General features: G+C 38.7%; 1 protein-coding gene across 1 annotated transcript in view; it reads right to left on the reverse strand.

Moving 5' to 3' along the window:
* Positions 1-18477, reverse strand: part of LOC104617821 (dymeclin-like) — a gene marked incomplete at its 3' end in the record, with an annotated part of 34690 nt that overhangs the window by 13480 nt on the left and 2733 nt on the right. The window contains exons 2-4 of the mRNA XM_010283242.1: positions 9807-9859; positions 9032-9125; positions 7571-7704 (exon numbers count right to left, since the gene is read on the reverse strand). Coding sequence (XP_010281544.1) covers positions 7571-7704; positions 9032-9125; positions 9807-9859 — 281 coding nt within the window. The remainder of the gene's footprint in view (positions 1-7570; positions 7705-9031; positions 9126-9806; positions 9860-18477) is intronic.

Genomic DNA, 18477 nt, shown 5'->3' on the forward strand with positions numbered 1-18477 from the left:
TATTAAGGAACAAACACTGGAAGAGAAATTCTACCCGTTTAAGAAGATGGCATTCTATCCTGAAATAGAAAGCACTTGAGATTATCATCAGAGGAAATGGTGCTACTAAGCCTTTTATACATAAAACAAGTAACAACTGGATAATTGAGATGTTGGCATTGTAGGAAGTACACTAATATTAAGCACATCAAGCCTTACTTCACTATTTACCTAAGTTCATACAAAATGCTGTTATGACCAACAGTTGAACTGATCACTAGCGACTTCTCACTTGTCCACAGTTCAAGTCTCCTCTCAAAATCCCCTGCACATGCGTATTTTCCCACCTCTTTTTTTAATCCCAAGTGAAGAATAATCAGAGACAGATAGAAAACAGTTTCATTTGTCTAACATACCCTAAACAACATTCTAAATTGTGATCTGTCAACTGAATGCAGCCCACTATACACATCACTGCTGCTCTTAACCAATTAAATCTACACGCATTTTTTCATGAATACACATTTATTTATTGAAGAGTTTTTACACATTTCAATGACAAGTAAGGATTCATGAATTTCCAAAGTACATTTTAAGTGAGCAGAAATTATTCTCTACTCACACACAATGTGACAAAATGCATGGGATGATTAAAATTATTTTTAAAATGCAACTATTCTAAGCAATAAAATTGCTGGTATTTTACATTAGCACTGCAGTTTTTAAAAGACTTGCAAGACTTACTGAGGAAAAAGCTTAATGAACCATTTAAGTTGTCATATAATACCAAAACAAAATAAGATAAATCTTTTGGCTCATTATGATTTTTTCTGCTTTCAAAATAAAATTATAAAGAGAAACCTACAACACAAAGTAATGCAGGGTTTTACAGTGCTGAATGGCCCAAGAGCAGGCATATTTTTTCCCTCTGCATTACCTGATCGGCATCAGAGCATTTGCAGCACAATGATTACCCAAATGTTTGTTTATTTTGTATTTTCAAATAAATACATCCTGCAATAAACACAACATTATAGCCAGGTTATATGGCAGTGTTACTCTGTTTAACCCAACTTTGTTCTTAAATCCAGAACTCAATTTTAAGAAGCACACCAGAGGGAATATTCATAATAAAGCAAAATTGTTTCTTTCCACAGTCAGTTTATTAAAAACATGTTAAAAATTGTCACCTAGTGAACTGCACGTTCTAAAGGAAATCAGTTTTTTATCACGGAAACATGGTTTCCTTTATATAGAATCCCCCACGAGTAACACAATGCAGCTCCTGTTAGTAAAAATCAAGAACTGTTAGGAGTATTTAACCTTCGACAGAAACCACCGCCAATAATAAAGCCCAGATAATGTATTCTGAAGTAACTTGAACACAACTGTTTCCCAAGGTTTTTTGAATCTAGAAAATGCTTATCAAGCAAGACTGCTATTAGTTTCTAGAAGGTACCCAATTTTTTCTCTTGACAATTGAGGAAAGGGAGGAGAAGAGAAGAAAAAGGATGAAAAAAGTGCATTTTAAGAATATAGTTTCTTCTACTATGCTATATACACAACTCTTTTTGAATTATGTTATCTGAATATGAAAGAGGGCTTTTTGCCCACACTATATCCAAAATAAAGCAAGAAAATATCAGATTAGCACAATCACGTAGAATGGAAGATGTTAGTCTTTCCCGCTCTGGTCTCAAACTATTTTTGTTTTTTAAAAAAAAGCTTAATTGCTCTAATCAATGTCATTCAGCTACAATAATTAATGTATCCTTTTTCCCACTGGGGCATATGCATTCTTGTTTAATCCTTGTCTTGCCAAGACAATGAGGCGGATGCATGCCAAATCTATAACGTGAGAGCAGGCTATAAACATGGAACACTATGTGTTTTCATAAACAATGTCTTTTTGAATAGCAGGATAAAGACAATACACACAATACTCATTCACATTAATAGATCACATACTTGGATCAAAGACGCATGTAAAGCCTTGGGGAAAATAAGTAAAGGGTGAATCTGTCCAGATAAGATTAAAGCAGACTTGCAGAGACAGGAATCATAGGTGCATCTTCTAAACTCTATCCCACTGCAGAAGTAACTGCAAACACACACAGCTTTTTAAAAGTCCAGTTACGCTGCGGCACCATTTTTCATCAGCCATATTTAAGTCCTCAAACATGTGAATTACTTGCATGGTGAGGTTTTTGGTGGGATTTGTTTGGTTTGGGCTGTTTGGCATTTTGTTGGGTTTTTTTTTTTTTACATTAAAAAAATAATACTTTGTGTTTAGCTTTTGAAAAAGCTATGCATGTTACAAACACTGCATTAGCAGACACTACACAGGCAAAATGGCTCATCCAGAGGAAAGTATACGTGCCAGGAAACTCCAATTCTAGTAAAAGCAGCCCAGCTCCATCCTTGGCCATGATACAGGGTCTAACAGAGACAGTAAAACAGTCTTTCTTCTCAAGAACCCAACCACCACGTTGTCACGACCTGATCTGAGCTGCTGTAGCAGCTGGATGTGCTTAATGTTACTAAGATATTCAGGCATAGCAAGGTGCAGCCTAGCCTTAGATGCTACTTGTTTTTCTGCCCTGTTCCTCCTACAGATAGGATAGAACCTGTACATCAGTAATGAAATAATTTATTACTTGTAAAGCAGTACTTAAAGCCTCACCCATTCAATTAGTTACACAACCAGTAGACTTAAAGCTTCTTTAGGTTTTGTGGTTTGATCTTTAGCTCTGAGGACTCTCAAAAGCTCCCAACTTTCACTTAAGAGTGTTAATAATGAGTACATAAACTAATTGCCATCCCTCATTTCCTTTATACGATAGGAAATCATTTAAGGGTTGCAGTAAATGTATTGTTATTTATTCCCTCCTCTATGTCCTCTTATTGGCTATACTACACCAAATGCAGTTCTCAGCCGTGCGATAAAAACTTCTCTACGGAGAATGAATAAAGTTTCCTACTACAGGTCAGGGAACAGGTTAAATTAATTGCTGGTTTGATTTAAAGTACAATATACAGTATGTGCTCTCTTACACCTCTGAATCACAGTACACTTAAAGACCGTGCAGAATTTATGGGATACAGACAACAGAAGCCTCATGGAAACATGAATGATTTGTGCTGGCAAAACTCCAGCTTCAGATCAGCATATGCTGAGTCCAGTTTAGGATTTATTAATATCAGCATTTTTCAGATGAATCCTAAAGAATATTGTTTAAGTCTCTATAAAGATTTTCCTACAATCGAAATTGTGCAATATCCTCCAAAATTATACGCAAAATCCCAAGTACGGATGAAGAGGCAAAGGTCCACTTCCTGGGCAAAAGAACCCTCTGAAAACTGTCAAAAGGAACAAACTTCTACTAATGGTCTGACTATTCTTGAAGGAAATCAATAAACAGTGCTGTTAGCAGGGACTTGATCCTGTGCAATTTATCCATTACAACTTTGTAACAGTAGGCTACAACATGCAGAGTTTTTGCACCTCAATAATAGAATTTTTTGACACAAAACACAATTGTACAGTTTTCTTCTGGGTTGAAAACGCTGTCTACCAGGGAAAAGCACAAACTGGACATTCAGAAAAAGGGAAAGCATATGAATTGCAAAAGAGAATTCTTTGCAATCCCATATGCATATGGGAGAATTCTTCCAGATAAGAGTTACAGAAAATGCTAACTGAACCATAGTGGCTATGTCATATATAAGCTGTCAAAATACAAGACATATTGCTGAGTAGCCAGTAACAAGGATATTTTCCATACATCATTACTATCATACACTATCGACTTCTGCCCAACATACCAAATACCACACAACGGGTGCTGATGCTCTGAGCGACTGCAGCGTGAGCAGCCGGATGTGCTGACACTGCAGTTAGGCACTCTGAGTTCCCAAGTGCTGTATTTAAAATCAGAGAACATGATACTAGGATATATTCTCAGACTATAAGGAAAAAGAAGTGATGCTCATAGTTTAAACGGAAACAAACACCCCCACACAGTGGGTTCCAAAGGATTTTTAAGATGAACCTGAAAAGAACAGTTACTTTTTCTCAGGAGGCTGTGAGATTGAACAAGGCATACAAAAACAGACCAGAGGAAAGAGAGGTTAGTTGTGCTGTTGGTTGGTTGTACTGTTCTTTCCAATAACTATCCATCAGCCATTAAGAAAATCAGCAAACAGTACCTCAAAAGTCAGACATAGTATTAAAGCTTTCATCACAGAATCATTAAGGTTGGAAAAGACCTTTAAGATCATCAGGTCCAACCATCAACCCAACACCACCATGCTCACTAAACCATGTCCCCAAGTGCCACGTCCACATGTTTTTTGAACACTTCCGGTGATGGGGACTCCACCACCTCCCTGGGCAGCCTGTGCCAATGCTTGACCACCCTCTCAGTGAAGAAATTTTTCCTACTATCCAGTCTGAACCTCCTCTGGCACAACTTGAGGCTATTTCCTCTCATTTTGTCACTAGTTACTTGGGAGAAGAGACCAACTATTATCTATATGGATAGTTTCTTTACATTCTATAAGTAATGTAATAATACATTTTATAACATTTGTTTTATCATGCTCGTAGGTGGAGAATAGTAAAATTATATCAAGCTCTGATAACTGAAAAGACAGCAAGGATGACTAAGAACTTCTTAAATTTTTTAAAAAAGCATGTTCCCCAAAAAGATAGTGTTAAGTAGGTAAAAATTCAGTAAAAGTACTAATAAAGCTGTGTAAACTTCACAATAACGAGGCATGCTCTAGTTTCCGAAGAATAAAAAAAATAAAAATTCGAGAAAGCTACACTTGACATAATTATGAAAAAACAAACAAAATTCTTTTTTTTTTCTTCTCACATTAATAGGCCCTAACACAACAGCAGTTAATTACACTCTGTTAATGATACTTTACTTTTCCTATAGCTAAGCATAAAAGCCACACGAAGGCATTCACCTTATTACCACACTCTATAAATACTTTAAAAAACTTATGTGAAGATTTGTCAGGAACCAAAAATGACGGCTATGTAAACAGAGCATGTTATGAACCTCAATACCTTGAGGAAGGTCGCAAGAACCATCTCCAGTTGGAAACCCGAGTCGAAAGCAGCGGCGGGCTCCAGCCACGGCTCCAGGAAGAGTTCATTTCCTGCCTCCATGCCCTGCTCTCACCAGCAGACCACACACAATTACCTTCCTAATCAAGAACATCCAGCAAACAATCTGCTCAAAGATAATTGCTAAGTACATTTGCCATCAATATGCACAAAATTATCACTAATAAATGTCACTGTGAATTAGTCAAGTGCTACTAGATATGATATCAATATGGATCTACCCCAGTGACAAGAATCACCCCTCATTCCATGCTGCAAGGAACTCCCAGCATAAGGAATAAAGATCACGAGGGTTCAAGCTAACAAAACATCTCAGCTTTTTCATCCGTTCTACTGTGCTACACTATACCACTGAAGCAAGAGGTGGGCAACGTTTTTTAAACCAATTATAAACCCATAGGCAGTCTGCAACTGTAGCTTATTATAAGCAGGTGTTCCTTTCTAAGGCATCGGTTAGCTGACTTCATTCTCGGAGATTACTCACCACGGTTTAAATACATTAAACTATTTCAACATGTAGCACTTTGTCTTTTGGCACCAGAAGCCTGATATCCCCACAGCAACGGCAGGCACCAAGGAGTTAAACAGGTTTTAATGAACAGTTTTCAGTATTCAATGAGCAAGCAGCTATTCGGCATTCTCAACACGTGTCCTTGCCGGACAGACTGTTGAGGGAAATCCACAGTCTGATATTTTTGGTTATTCTCCCACACTTCACTTGCACTGTATGAGCATTCTGATACCTTTTTGCCAGACCATTTTTGGCTTTATGCAATAAATAAGATGCAACTACAAACTCAACAGTATCTTTACAACAAAGCAAAGGAAATCAAGGCTCCTGTGCCAGCATTATCCATCATAATCACCTTGATAAGCTGCTACACAAAGATTTGTGGCAGTCAGTGCTATGACTTTCTTTTTGCTGTAATCAAACTGATTTTGAATGCATTCAAATTATCTACATTCAAAAAGAAGGGCTGGATAGCAGAAAGAGAATAGCTGTATTATTTGAGCATCATCTCTGCCATGTTTCATCTTGTGTGGTACATGCTCCATTTCCTGAAGATGCACTTATTTTTGAACCTTCTGCCTACAGGGTCTAGAGCACACGTCTTATAAGGAGCAGCTGAGCAAACTGGGGTTCTTTGGCCTGAAGAAAAGGAGGCTGAGGGGAGACCTTACCGCTCTCTACAACTGCCTGAAAGGAGGTTGCAGTGAGGTGGGTATTGGTGTCTTCTCCCAAGTAACAGCGATGGGATGAGAGGAAACGTCCTCAAGTTGCGCCAGGCGGGGTTTAGACTGGACATTAGGAAAAATTTATTTATGGAGACAGTGGTCAAGCATGGGAACAGGCTGCCCAGGGAGGTGGTGGAGTCACCATCCCTGGAGGTCTTTAAAAGACGTGTAGATGCGGTGCTTAGGGACATGGTTCAGTGATGGACTTGGCAGTGCTGGGTTAATGGTTGGACTCAATCTTAAAAGTCTTTTCCAACCCAAATGATTCTATAAATGCTTTGCCTTTCTGTACTCTTGTATAAACTACTGCCCACTAAATTTTAGCAGTTGCCTTTTCAATGGATCAGTTGTAATCACATTAGTGTTACCTTCTCTCACTAGATTCCTAAAAATTGCATTCATTCCACTCTCTGATTGCTGCTGGTTTATGAAACATACGTGAAAAGAAACACTAAGTAATTGCAACATCACCATTCCTACAGTAGTATGCGGTCAGCTTCACCCCAGTTCTATTCTGTTCTTCTGAAGAGGACCATTTCTTTCAACCATACCTTTCAAACTGTATGAAAATGATTGAAGCTAAGGTAGGTCTACAACATCACTTCCGAAGAATTATTTAAAACAATGCCAGATGAAGTTTGTAAATAAATGACCCTGTTAAGTTTAATACAAAACTTTAAGGAAAAAATAAACCCAACAACTCCTGCACCAGAAGAGGTCTATTTTGCTGTAAGAACCCAAAACAAGCCAACAGCTTGTTAACTAACATTTAATTCCAGCAGAAGATGACAGTCAATACGTAACGAAAAGCTCTCGTCACATTTTGACAGCGTTCTCTTTCACATGTATGATACAGAGGAAGATGGTTTACACTGAATTACTTCAGACCCCAAAGGAAGGAAGTCAGTTTTACTACTGACTATGTATTTTCAACCTTCCAGGTTGTCCCGAACGGTAAACATGTTGTATGTAACCTCATTGGTACTTCATTTCTAGTTTTAAAGCAAAGTTTGGGATTTTTAGTCTAAGTAAACATAGAATAATAGAATCATAGAATTATTTAGATTGGAAAAGACCCTTAAGATTGAGTCCAACCATTAACCTAACACTACCAAGTACACCACTAAAGCATGTCCCTAAGCACCACACCTACAAACAGCAGAACTTTTTCGTTTCTTGCGGGTTATTTGTTTCACTAGCACTCTATATACCTACCGTATGAGCCTGGTGCTTTCTCTTCGTAGGTAAAATGGAGCTGGAGCTCCTCTTCTGACATTCGACTGATGAACACTTTCAGCAAACAGCAAATAATAAACAGTGCATTGTGAGCCTGCCAAATAAAGAGGTGACTAGAAAAGAAGCAGAAACAAAGAAGAATCAGTAATGCTTAACCTGCGAACATGCATCAAAAACCACAAAAAACGTATGCCAGAGTAGACAAAGGGGTTCCTACGGCTGAAGCAAGGAAAAGCCAAAGTCCTCAAGCAGGCAGTCTTCAGTTGATGCTACAACAAACAAACTAGAAATGTATGTAAAAGTAATACTTTTTTCTTCCCCCAAGAGAGTACAATCATATTCCTGAGTTTGTATTGTTAAAAACACCATAGCTGCCATTCAAAGAGCTCACCAGATGGCTCAGCACACTTCTAAAGGTTTCTAGGTACTATGGACTCAAGCCACCCAAACATTTGAAAATTTCCAACAGTTTCAATATGAAAGCTACTCTGGCTCCCTGAATGTAAGTGCTTTTCCCAGTCAAATAGCCTTCAGATGACCATAGGCATTTACGGACTTCAGAAGCACAATATAGCAAGATTTTTCTATGCAACTCACAGAGGTATTTTCCAAGATTTCTGAACGCAAGGGGAATATAGCCTCATTACAGTTTTCTTGAGTCCAAATAAGCAACTGCTGGGAAGCCCATACAACAGTATATGGTCAAGATCTTGCTTGAAGCTGTATTGTCAAGGTATTTTTGGATTAAAGCAGCAGGAGCTACCCAGGCAGGAATAACTTCTTTCTCCAGATAAAAGCAAAAAGGTTGAGGGTAGTCCTGGGAGCAAGGGCGCATTAAAAAGAAAGTCTTCCTCTTTGAAGCCCTAGATCTGATGAGAGTTGTACATTTGTCTATGGCTGCAAGGGAAAAATTACAGAAAGCTTCCTGCAAAAACTATACAGTGCTGCACAAGTAAGCTCTTGGAGTTCTTTCCTACTTCTGAAAGGGGCAAGCAAAACAAATGGCAGTTGCATGATACAATTTGAAAGCAATGTCTTTATATAGAAGTTTGTGTTCAAACACAATCCATTTAAAATATTTCCAAAACAAAATACTGGCTCATACATTAAGATTTAGCTAAACAGGTCAGGTGATTTTTAAACAGCTCTAAACCAGTAATAACCAGAAGTTAAATCATTTTTGTATACAAATGTGTTTTTATCACACACCGGATGACCACAAACATGTCTTTTTCCCCAGCAATCTATTTACCTATTACACTTAAGCTTCTGTGTTTGGAAAAGTACTAGATACTTGCTCTGTTTCAAACACTAATTTAAGAAAATTCTAAGTTTTGGTCTGTGATTATGTTAACTAGAAAGTAAAAAACTCAAGAGCTAGCTGCAAAAGGAACGTTTGAAAAAGGAAATGGCATGCACAGTTTTTTTCCAGGTACTTACTTCTGACATTCTGCTGAAATTTTTAACTCTTTGGTTCTAGAAAGAAAGACTTTAATCAACGATCCAAGGTTTCCTGTTCGAGGATTCTTCTCGACTAGATGAGGAAAAATAAGATATGATTATATAGCATGCGTCGACACTATTTAGATCAAACAATATATAGAACAAAGCCAAATTTCAATGTCTTAAATATTTCTACATAAAAGACAGTACATCTGTTTTTCTGTACAGCTGTTATTCTTAAGATTCTCCAGTACATGCCTTATGACTCCATAATTGTTCTCTAAACAGTACTTTTCATCCTAGATTTAAAATATCCAAAATGTGGAGCTCATACTGCTTCTTTTCTAAGACTTGTGTACAGCACAATAATCTCCTGTCAGAAAACTGGGCAAGTTTTCACAACTAGCTTTTATCTTCCTGAAACACTGTTTATCGTGTTTGTATTATGCCTTCCTTTCAGCCTCTGATTAATTCTTTCCCCTTACTGATCAGCTTAGAGGGCACTGGGAAAAGGAGGTAGTAGGCATGGCATTACTTGTGTAAAACCTTTCAGTTATTTCAAGTTCTACAAAACAGTTAATAATGGAAGTTGCTAAAAGTTTGGGAGATATATATATATAAAAACACACTCTTTACACTAATTTAATCTTACTAGTGGAACACATAGAAGTAGAGTTAAGTACACTGAAGACATAGATGTGCACATGAATGCTGTTTCTTAACTTTTCTGATAAAGCACGTGGCAAAAAGTTAAGATGTCACTATTTCTCACCTAAAGACTTGCAGACTGAGATTGTGGCTTCTTCCAAGAGCTTTAAGTCAGCACTACGAGAGGAGGGGAAAGAAAAATGGTTACACAGGCAATTGGGTTCCTATACTTAAAAGTGAAAAATCATTACAAAATAGTAGTAAAATATTTCTGTGAAGCACTTAATTTTACCAATCCATTAGTTCGTTTACACAGATATCACAGAAGCACTGAATGGTTGAGGTGAGATGGGACCTCTGGAAGTCATCTTGTCCAACCTCAAGCATGGCCACCTAGAGCCACCTGCCCAGGACCATCTCCAGGTGACATTTAAGTATCTCCACAACCTCTCTGGACAAGCCATTCCAGTGCTCAGTCATCCTAGTATCAGGCAGGACAACATGCATTTGAAGTACAGTGACTATAAAACAGGAAACTAATATTCAAAAGTGAATTGTTTGTCAAAGTGAAATAGTGTCACTACATCATTTGTGCTACAGTTATCTTTGTGGCTTGAATGGCTGCCATGCTTACCTTGACACCACTGAAAATACACATAGAATGGCAGTCTACAGAAAGAACTTGGTTTATGAAATAACATCTTTTTAAAAAGCATAAAGTGTCCTCAACCTGGCATTTAACCTCAAGGTAAGCAACCACTTTGCTTTAACTAATGTTATTATGCTAATGCAAAAATCACATCAGATACACCAAATGTTTCATATCTTCATTAATTGCCTGTTGGTATGCCTTAATGAAAACCATCAGCTGAAAAGAACAATAAAGTACTAAAGCAGAACCTTGCCAACAATCACATAAAAAGACATTTATATACTTGTATCACGACAAACCTACCAGTACAGGGTAACTGATCCTTGAAAACAAAACAGAAGAATACATGGGAAGTGTGTTTTTCCTTAACAGATACGAAAAAGAGACAAATAATAATCAGGTATTGTGTCCAAAACCACATTAAGCAACATGAAAGTGTCCCAATATTAACACCTAAAAAGGCAACATGTTCCACTGTTTCACCACCCTGATTGTGAAAAATTCCTTCCTTAGATCTAGTCTAAAGCTACCCTCTCTTAGTTTAAAGCCATTACCCCTTGTCCTATCACTACAGGCCCTACTGCTCAGGATATTAGAGAAGAACATACAGCCTCTATACAGACTCAATTAACATACAGTCTGACCTACAGGAATGGCAGTCCTCCTGAAGATTCCCAAAGTAAAAGCCAGTCAAAAAACCAAACCAGTTCAATGCTTGCAGACATAAAATAGTACAAGATAGCATGTAATATAGGCTGAACGATTTCAGAGCTCATGCAGCTACATCCTTGTAATTAAAGGTATGAAAATCACCATCCGCAGAATAAACAGGAAAGTAGCAACATAATGAAACCTGAACAGTAACTAAGCCTATAAAAGTCAGTAGTATGGCCTCCGTTCAAGCACTGCTCTCATATAAAAATACTGTAAAATTTAATACTGCCATAATTAGATTGCCAAAGTCGCTGCCGCTTTCTAAGCATTAAGTTTTTTGATGAGTAACCTGACTTATATAAAAATATCACAGACTGAAGTCAAAAAGGGCATGGCACGGCACGCGCTCTCTGTCCCACCTGCTCAACCCCATCTCAGCAACTACCTACAGCTCTGCCAGCGACCTTCTGAGAGGCAATGGTGGAGGAAACAGTCCCCCTTCTTTCTGTTTTTAAATTTAGATGGTAATACCGTTTGCGGCACAGTCCTAAGACGTGTTGCATCAACCTGACATTAACTGCAGGGCTGTGTGGGAAGCCTCTAAACCAGGTCCGCTGCTCAAAACCCATGTGGAACCGTGCTCTTGGGAGCTATTGAGTTTGTCTGAGCTGTACCCAAACTCCTGAGGACTAGAAGAGGAGGTAAGGATATTGGTAGAAACAGCAGCCAAAAAAAATGATTTCAAAATTTTTCAATAGGAAATGCTTCAAGATAGAGACATCAAACAAATTCTTAAGATGCCTGCAAATTTGCCTGTATATCAGACTAATTTACCATGTAGTGAGCTTACAGCAGAGGCAGCTCTTCACCTACAGATGAACATCCTAAGACAACATTAGATTACGTAGACTGGCTTTTCTTGATATCAAACAAAAGCATTCGTTCCTCTCAAATTGCTCTGAAACATGTTTCAGAAAGAACGAACTTACACTTTCATACACACTTTAAAAACATTAAACTTATTCTCAAAGGTGGTCTCTTGTTACAGTGCTAAAAACATGCAGAGTAATTAAAAACAAATGGTATAAAACTAGAACACCCTTCTAAATTTGTCCACCTGGCTGCCTGTCATCAGAATGTATTCCTTCCTGGAAGCTGACAGGCAGGGTGGATATTCTATTGGATACCAACTGATTAGAGAGTTCTTAGGTACTGAATAATCGTCATCCAACACAACATGACCCACCTCCCACTATCCAAAGATGCTGGGGACTTCTGTAACACAGCACGAGTGATTATTGTAATTGCGCCAGGTTTTAAACCATAAATGTAGACATTCGGCTTTTAATTATGGTTCATTTTCCCCTTAATTTCAAAGCAGTTAGGTTTTCAAGTACAGCATTCTTACAGGGTTGGGTTTTTTTTCCTCCCTTTGAGTTATTAAAAAACAGAAAAGTTCTCAAACAAATTCCACAGAGTTGCCTAACCTCTACAAGTTGCCAGGATCAAAACCAGTGGCATACCAAGCAAGACCTTCAGATCTTTAGCAAAGCTTTTAACATTGAGTCATTCTTTTTCCTACCAAAACGAAGTTCAATCCATAAAAATTAAGTACAATTCACTTGCCCTCGTTCATACAAGAACACAGAACTGAAGATTAGACAGCAACAGCTGCAACATTTCAGTTCATGCAATAGAAACACCTAGAGAGAAGGAACTATAGCAGAATGTGGCCCCAACACACTTACGCAGAGTGAAACAGTGTTCTCACACTCAACAGAAGTAATACTACTGCTACATCGCCAAGGATGGATTCATGGAGAAAGTACAGTGGAGAGATACAAAAAATAGCAACCCTTTCCCAGGTACCTGGGGCAAAGCTCAGCAGTAGCTTTCCTTCCTTCATTTGCGCAGGAAAGAGAAAGTGAGAGACATGGAAAAAGCCGTCTGACTATTTTTTTGTACTGTGAAGACAGGAGATACATTATATTAAAACTTGGGCAGAGAATGCCAGAGCCAAGATTCATAAAGTGGCACAAAAGTAATCCTACAACCAGCTATGCTGTTGACTTTCCTCTACAATCCCTGTGGAGATGACACCTAAGAATGGAAACCTAACACCAAAACATCCATCCTTTCATCAATGGACAAAGCAGCACTGGTAGTATTCAAACTACTGTTCAGCACAAGAGAAGGCTCCGGGGAGACCTTACTGCAGCTGCCAGGGCTGAAAAGGGCTTAGGAGAAAAATGGGGACAGGCTTTTTAGCAGGGGCTGTTGAAGTAGGACAAGGGGTGACTGTTTTAAACTAAAAGAGGGCAGATTCAGACTAGATAGAAGGAAGAAATGTTTCACACTAAGGGTGGTGAATCCCTGGCCCCAGTTGCCCCGAGAGGTGGTGGATGCCCCATCCCTGGGAACATCCCAGGTCAGGCTGGACGGGGCTCTGAGCACCCTGCTCTGGTTGCAGATGTCCCTGCTCACTGCAGGGGGGCTGGACTAGATGCCCTTGAAAGGTCCCTTCCCACCCAAACTGTTCTGTGATTCTAAGCCCTGATAGAGTGAAGCTCCTTCGCTGCACTGATCACAAACAAAAGTTCCAATTCTCTCTGAAAACTGTCACCTGAGGAATACAGATTGCCTTGTTGCCAAATATATGTATATACACATGCACATATATAGAGATATATTTTAGGAGCTTGCTATTCGGGACAAAAAAAAGAGTCTAAAATGCATTTAAATTGGTGCTCTTCAACACATTACATTTAATTGTACATATAAGAGGATCCAGGAGAAAACAATCTTTCAGAAAAGAAAAGTAAAAAATCCCACACATTTTCCACTCTGTAATTTTATCTTTCAAGAACTGGGAAAACAAAAATTACACTTTTTTTCAGAACTTAAAAGCAGCTTCTGAAAGACAATACTTTCTAGAATATGTGAAAAATATAAGTGAGATTCATGAGGAATGGAGGAGAAAAATGTCTCCTTGTTTATGGGAACCATTAGTACACTCTCAACAAGAAAAAGGTATCAGTTGCTAGCAACAAACAAGGAGCAAGGTAAGTAAACTCTTCCTGCTGCTTGATGCCACTGCTGAGCATCACTAGGAGAAAACCCAGACACCCCAGTAACATCCAGTAAGCCCTGCCACAGAGAAGACACTACTTTGGAAGATGTTCACATCCACATGGCAGCAAACTCCAGCTTCAGGCCATGGATATTTAATATAATGATCACAGTGACGTGGGTGGGTTTGTACACGTAATATCATATATTTCAACCAGCACTACCTGAACTAAACTATTTGGTTTGGGGAAAGTAGTATATATATCCCAATCGTATTTACCAGTTCTACAATTTTCTGAGGCATAAGCAAAAGGTATCACTTGGTGTGGGGGTTCAAACAGGTTGCGAGCACTGGGGGAAACACTAAGGATTCAATGAAGTATACACTTGACCACACAGACTAGACTGGCTCATTTAGATCTGAGCAGACGTGTGATGTGCAGGATTGCTTCCCACACACTTTAAGAAAAAATTCCAGGCTTCACAGGAATTCCTGCCTCATCCTGTGATCTGGCCAGCATTTTCAAAGTCTTTAAAAAAGCAAGAAATTTTTTTGTTTGCTTTTTTACGTAGAGAGCAGGCCCACAGACTTCAGCAAAACCTAAATTAATAATAGAGAAATTTGCTTCCCAACAGCACAGAATTCTTCAAAGAATTTTTTTTTTTTAGTTTTAAAGGTATGAAAACATGAGAGGTTTTACAGTGGCAGTGATTTGTTGTCTTGCAAAATCTCAACACAGCAAGCAGTTAGAGTATTTTGCATACAAATTGTCACTACAAACCCATCTATACAGAGGAAGCATCTGTGTGACACCGGGTATCACACATCAGCAACAGAAGCAAAAAACGAGGGTAAATCCCTTCTGCAGGCAAGAGGACAGCACCACCGCTACACACCCACGTCACATAATAAGGTCTCCGTACTAGGAAGGGGAGAGAAGAAATCAAACTTAAGTTCAAAATTGCAAGCTCGAATACTGCCTCTCTGATACCAGAGGTCACCTCTTTCTCCTGATGCAGAAGTTCAACCCCTGTACTGTCCTGTAAATGCCACCTGGGAATTCAATGCACACACACCCCCACTCAAACGTACAGGAATACGACCACAAGCCAAAATTGCCTCTTCGTATTTCACAAAGAAGAATGAAAATTATGAGTTACCCATCATATGTGTAGGTAATAACTACTGATGAAGTAAAACAATATTTAAACAACAATTAGATAATATAAATTCTGTTCTGTCTTGCCAAAATTGCTCTTCATCATTTCATAATAGATCTTATGTCAAGTTTTTTTATTTTGTTGGGATTTAATCACTTTGTAGTTACTGATCACAGTACAAGGCATTTCTTCATCAGCAAACTAATTTTCTGTAAGAAGGCACCTTTCCAGTAGATGTGGGGAAGAATAGTAAATTAAGCAGTCTACTGCTCAAAAAAAAAAAGAAGTATCATAGTTTTCATTGACTGCAGATTTTTATTTCTGGCTTCATGCTACCAGAAAGCCGGATTCTGTGGTCAACTATTCTGGCATATATTGTAAAAAAACATTACTTCCAAAAAGAAGGGGGGGGATGGGGAAAGAAGCGGGGAAAAAAATAAAAAAATCAGTGGAGTTATTTTAGAGTGGTTGAACTCATTTCAGTTGCCTTACTTTAAATTTACTAACCATCAGTCCCACAGACTTCAGCAAAACCATAATTAAGAAAAGACAATGAAAGTTGCTTCCTGACAGCAGTCCTCTTCGAAGGACATTGTTTTATCTGCTTTTATTTTAAAGACATCGCAATATAAGAGGTTTCAAAGTGGCAGTGACTACTGTTAAAATATCACAACATGGCAAGAGAGTGTTCTGCATACAAACTGTAATTATAAATATACCCATACCATGGCATCTACCCTTATTATAAGAGTGAGACCCAAACCTCCAAAAAAAGAGAGGGGGGAAAAAAGGGAGCAGCTTTCCTCACAGTTTTTTCCTAAGTAAAGCTTTTTTCTTTGCCACTGAATATAAAACAGAAGAATCAGCCCATTCACTAAATTCATACTGTGGGAACGCTGACTTTAATGGACTAGTTGGCGGAAAGACGTCAAAGAATAAAAAGCTGCATATAATTTATTGTACCAATTTAAAAATGTACCATATTAAGGCAACACAGAAGTTGCTCATTTTTATGTCTTTCCATTAAAGGCTCATGCACACTATTCTTGAACCAGCAACTCGTTAAAAACTCCAGGGAAGGAACAAAGCGGAACAGTAAATATTAAGCACATGATTTTCAGCAAGTTCTGTTAGTTAACTCTGTTTTAAGTTTTCCATCAGGAAAGAATTGTAACTAATACCACCGCTAAGGAGGAGGTTGCATTCTTGGTAGCAACTTGTAGGAGAGCCAGACAAACACAAAGGTCTGCCTAAACGGAGAACCTAAGACTCCAAAGTAAACCTAAAATAGTCATCCAGAAAAGCTGTATTTTATTTTCCCAATGTCCAAACATTATTCAGATTGGTAAGTCAGACACTTGAAATGTAGGAAGTGGCAGATTTAAGAGGTTTTATACGATTTTAATTCAGCTCCTATGAGTCCATTCTGTACAACAAATAAAGATCTGTGAAGAAAGCAAGCAAATACGCAGGAGCGTGGATTTAGACCACCAAGTACTTCCCAATGGCTGAAACCAGAAACTTCTCAGCAGACACATCTGTAGCGCCAGGGGATTTTTACCTGCTTAGCATCCATGACCTGCTTTACGGAAGAGATCATAATACACCTTTTACAGTGAAAAGCATGAAGGCAAACTAAAACTAAATTACTGGTAGTTTTTCCTTTTACTATCACTTGTGCATATATTACTTATCTCCTACCACTCCTAAATTGTGTAAGGCCTCAGTGGCTTTACCCGCCAAATACTCGAGACTTGCTCTGGCTGTTACTATGGCTCATGCCAGGGAGGTCACAGGCAGTGAGCTGGGATTCACTGTCAGCTCACTTCGGATTATGAAAGGCTGATTTTTAATCAGGGTTTGTAAATGCACAGAGCAGAATTGCTCCCACTTAATAGTTAAGCAAGCATTAAGGGGGAATATTAAGAAAATCAACATTATGAGAGGAAGAACAAACAGTCCAGAAAAGCAGAATATTACACCCCCAGCAGCCAGCTCTGCTTTGACCACATGCTTTCATGTTCATTTTTTGGATGGCACAGCAGGTTTAAGCAATCTCACCTTTTAGTGCAACAGTCTGCTGTGCCCCCAAAATCAATCCCTCCTTGTGCCAGAATTGTTTTGTGGTGCCATGCTACGAATCACTCCAGGGAATTAACTTGGCTGAAAAAATAAACACTTCTTTATTTTTATTTTCTTCACTTCTTGAAAAACTGCTGTGCTGTTTTTCAGACAGATTAGTTCCTGATTAAACCCGCAGCAGACTCAAATACACGCTGGAAGGGATAGTGAAAGGGCAAGAGGATCTTGCATCAGTACTGCTGACAGAGACACAGCAATTTTGCAGTCAGTAGCATTAGTATTGCGCAAACTTTATTCCTCGCCCCCCCACAAATTACCTTGTGTTCTTCACAGAAACAGATGAAAAAGTTAACTGGACTGAAAAAATAAACCCAGTAAAGTAGCATTGCTCATTTACTCAGCCATGCCTTAAGAACTACACACAGAACCACAGAAAGAGAGATTAACATACACAATTGGGTAAGGGTGGAGAAAGAAAGCAAAAGAGCAAACCAGGAAGATGTGAAACAGATGAATGGAGGAAGAGAGCAACCAAACTGAAAGGGGAAAGGAAGAAAAGCAAAACAATGACAAAGAAAGGAGTACAAAGTGCTGAGAAAAGCAAAGCATAAGAAAATTAAGACAAACAGGAGAGCAATAAAGCAGTGCTGTTAAAAGACCAGATATGGTATCACGCCTTCATCTTTCTCAGATTAGAAAGCCAGTAATTGACCAATTCTCAAGCCAAAGACCTGGGCTTCTGATTTTGGGGATTAAAAGACGATTGTTCCTCAGAAGATCCAACTCGCTTTGGCAGACTGAAAGATCTTCCTTTGGGAGCTGTAGTCAGCAGTACCTGGACTAATTTGGAACAGCTTCTGTAAAGCAAAGCACTATTCACACATTCCTCACCAGAGAGAAAGCATATGTGGAAAAAAACCCACAAACTATACTTATACACACTGATTCAAATTTCCCTTAAACATACCAAAAATACCCTTTGTCTTCCTTGGAGATACTGGTTCCTTCCTACGGGCAAGGTTTCATGACAAGGTGAATCCATCAGGCATCTGTAGCTGAAAGGAGGCAAGCTACCCCAGCCCCATCACCTCCATGGTTGTTGGCTGCTTTTCCTACGACCGTGCATTCTCCTACCACCTTCTCTTTTCATGTTTTTCTCCTTCTCTTTCACTATAGT

The sequence above is a fragment of the Phaethon lepturus genome, unplaced genomic scaffold (genome assembly GCF_000687285.1).
Source record: "Phaethon lepturus isolate BGI_N335 unplaced genomic scaffold, ASM68728v1 scaffold10773, whole genome shotgun sequence".
In the NCBI taxonomy this organism is placed as follows: domain Eukaryota; kingdom Metazoa; phylum Chordata; class Aves; order Phaethontiformes; family Phaethontidae; genus Phaethon; species Phaethon lepturus.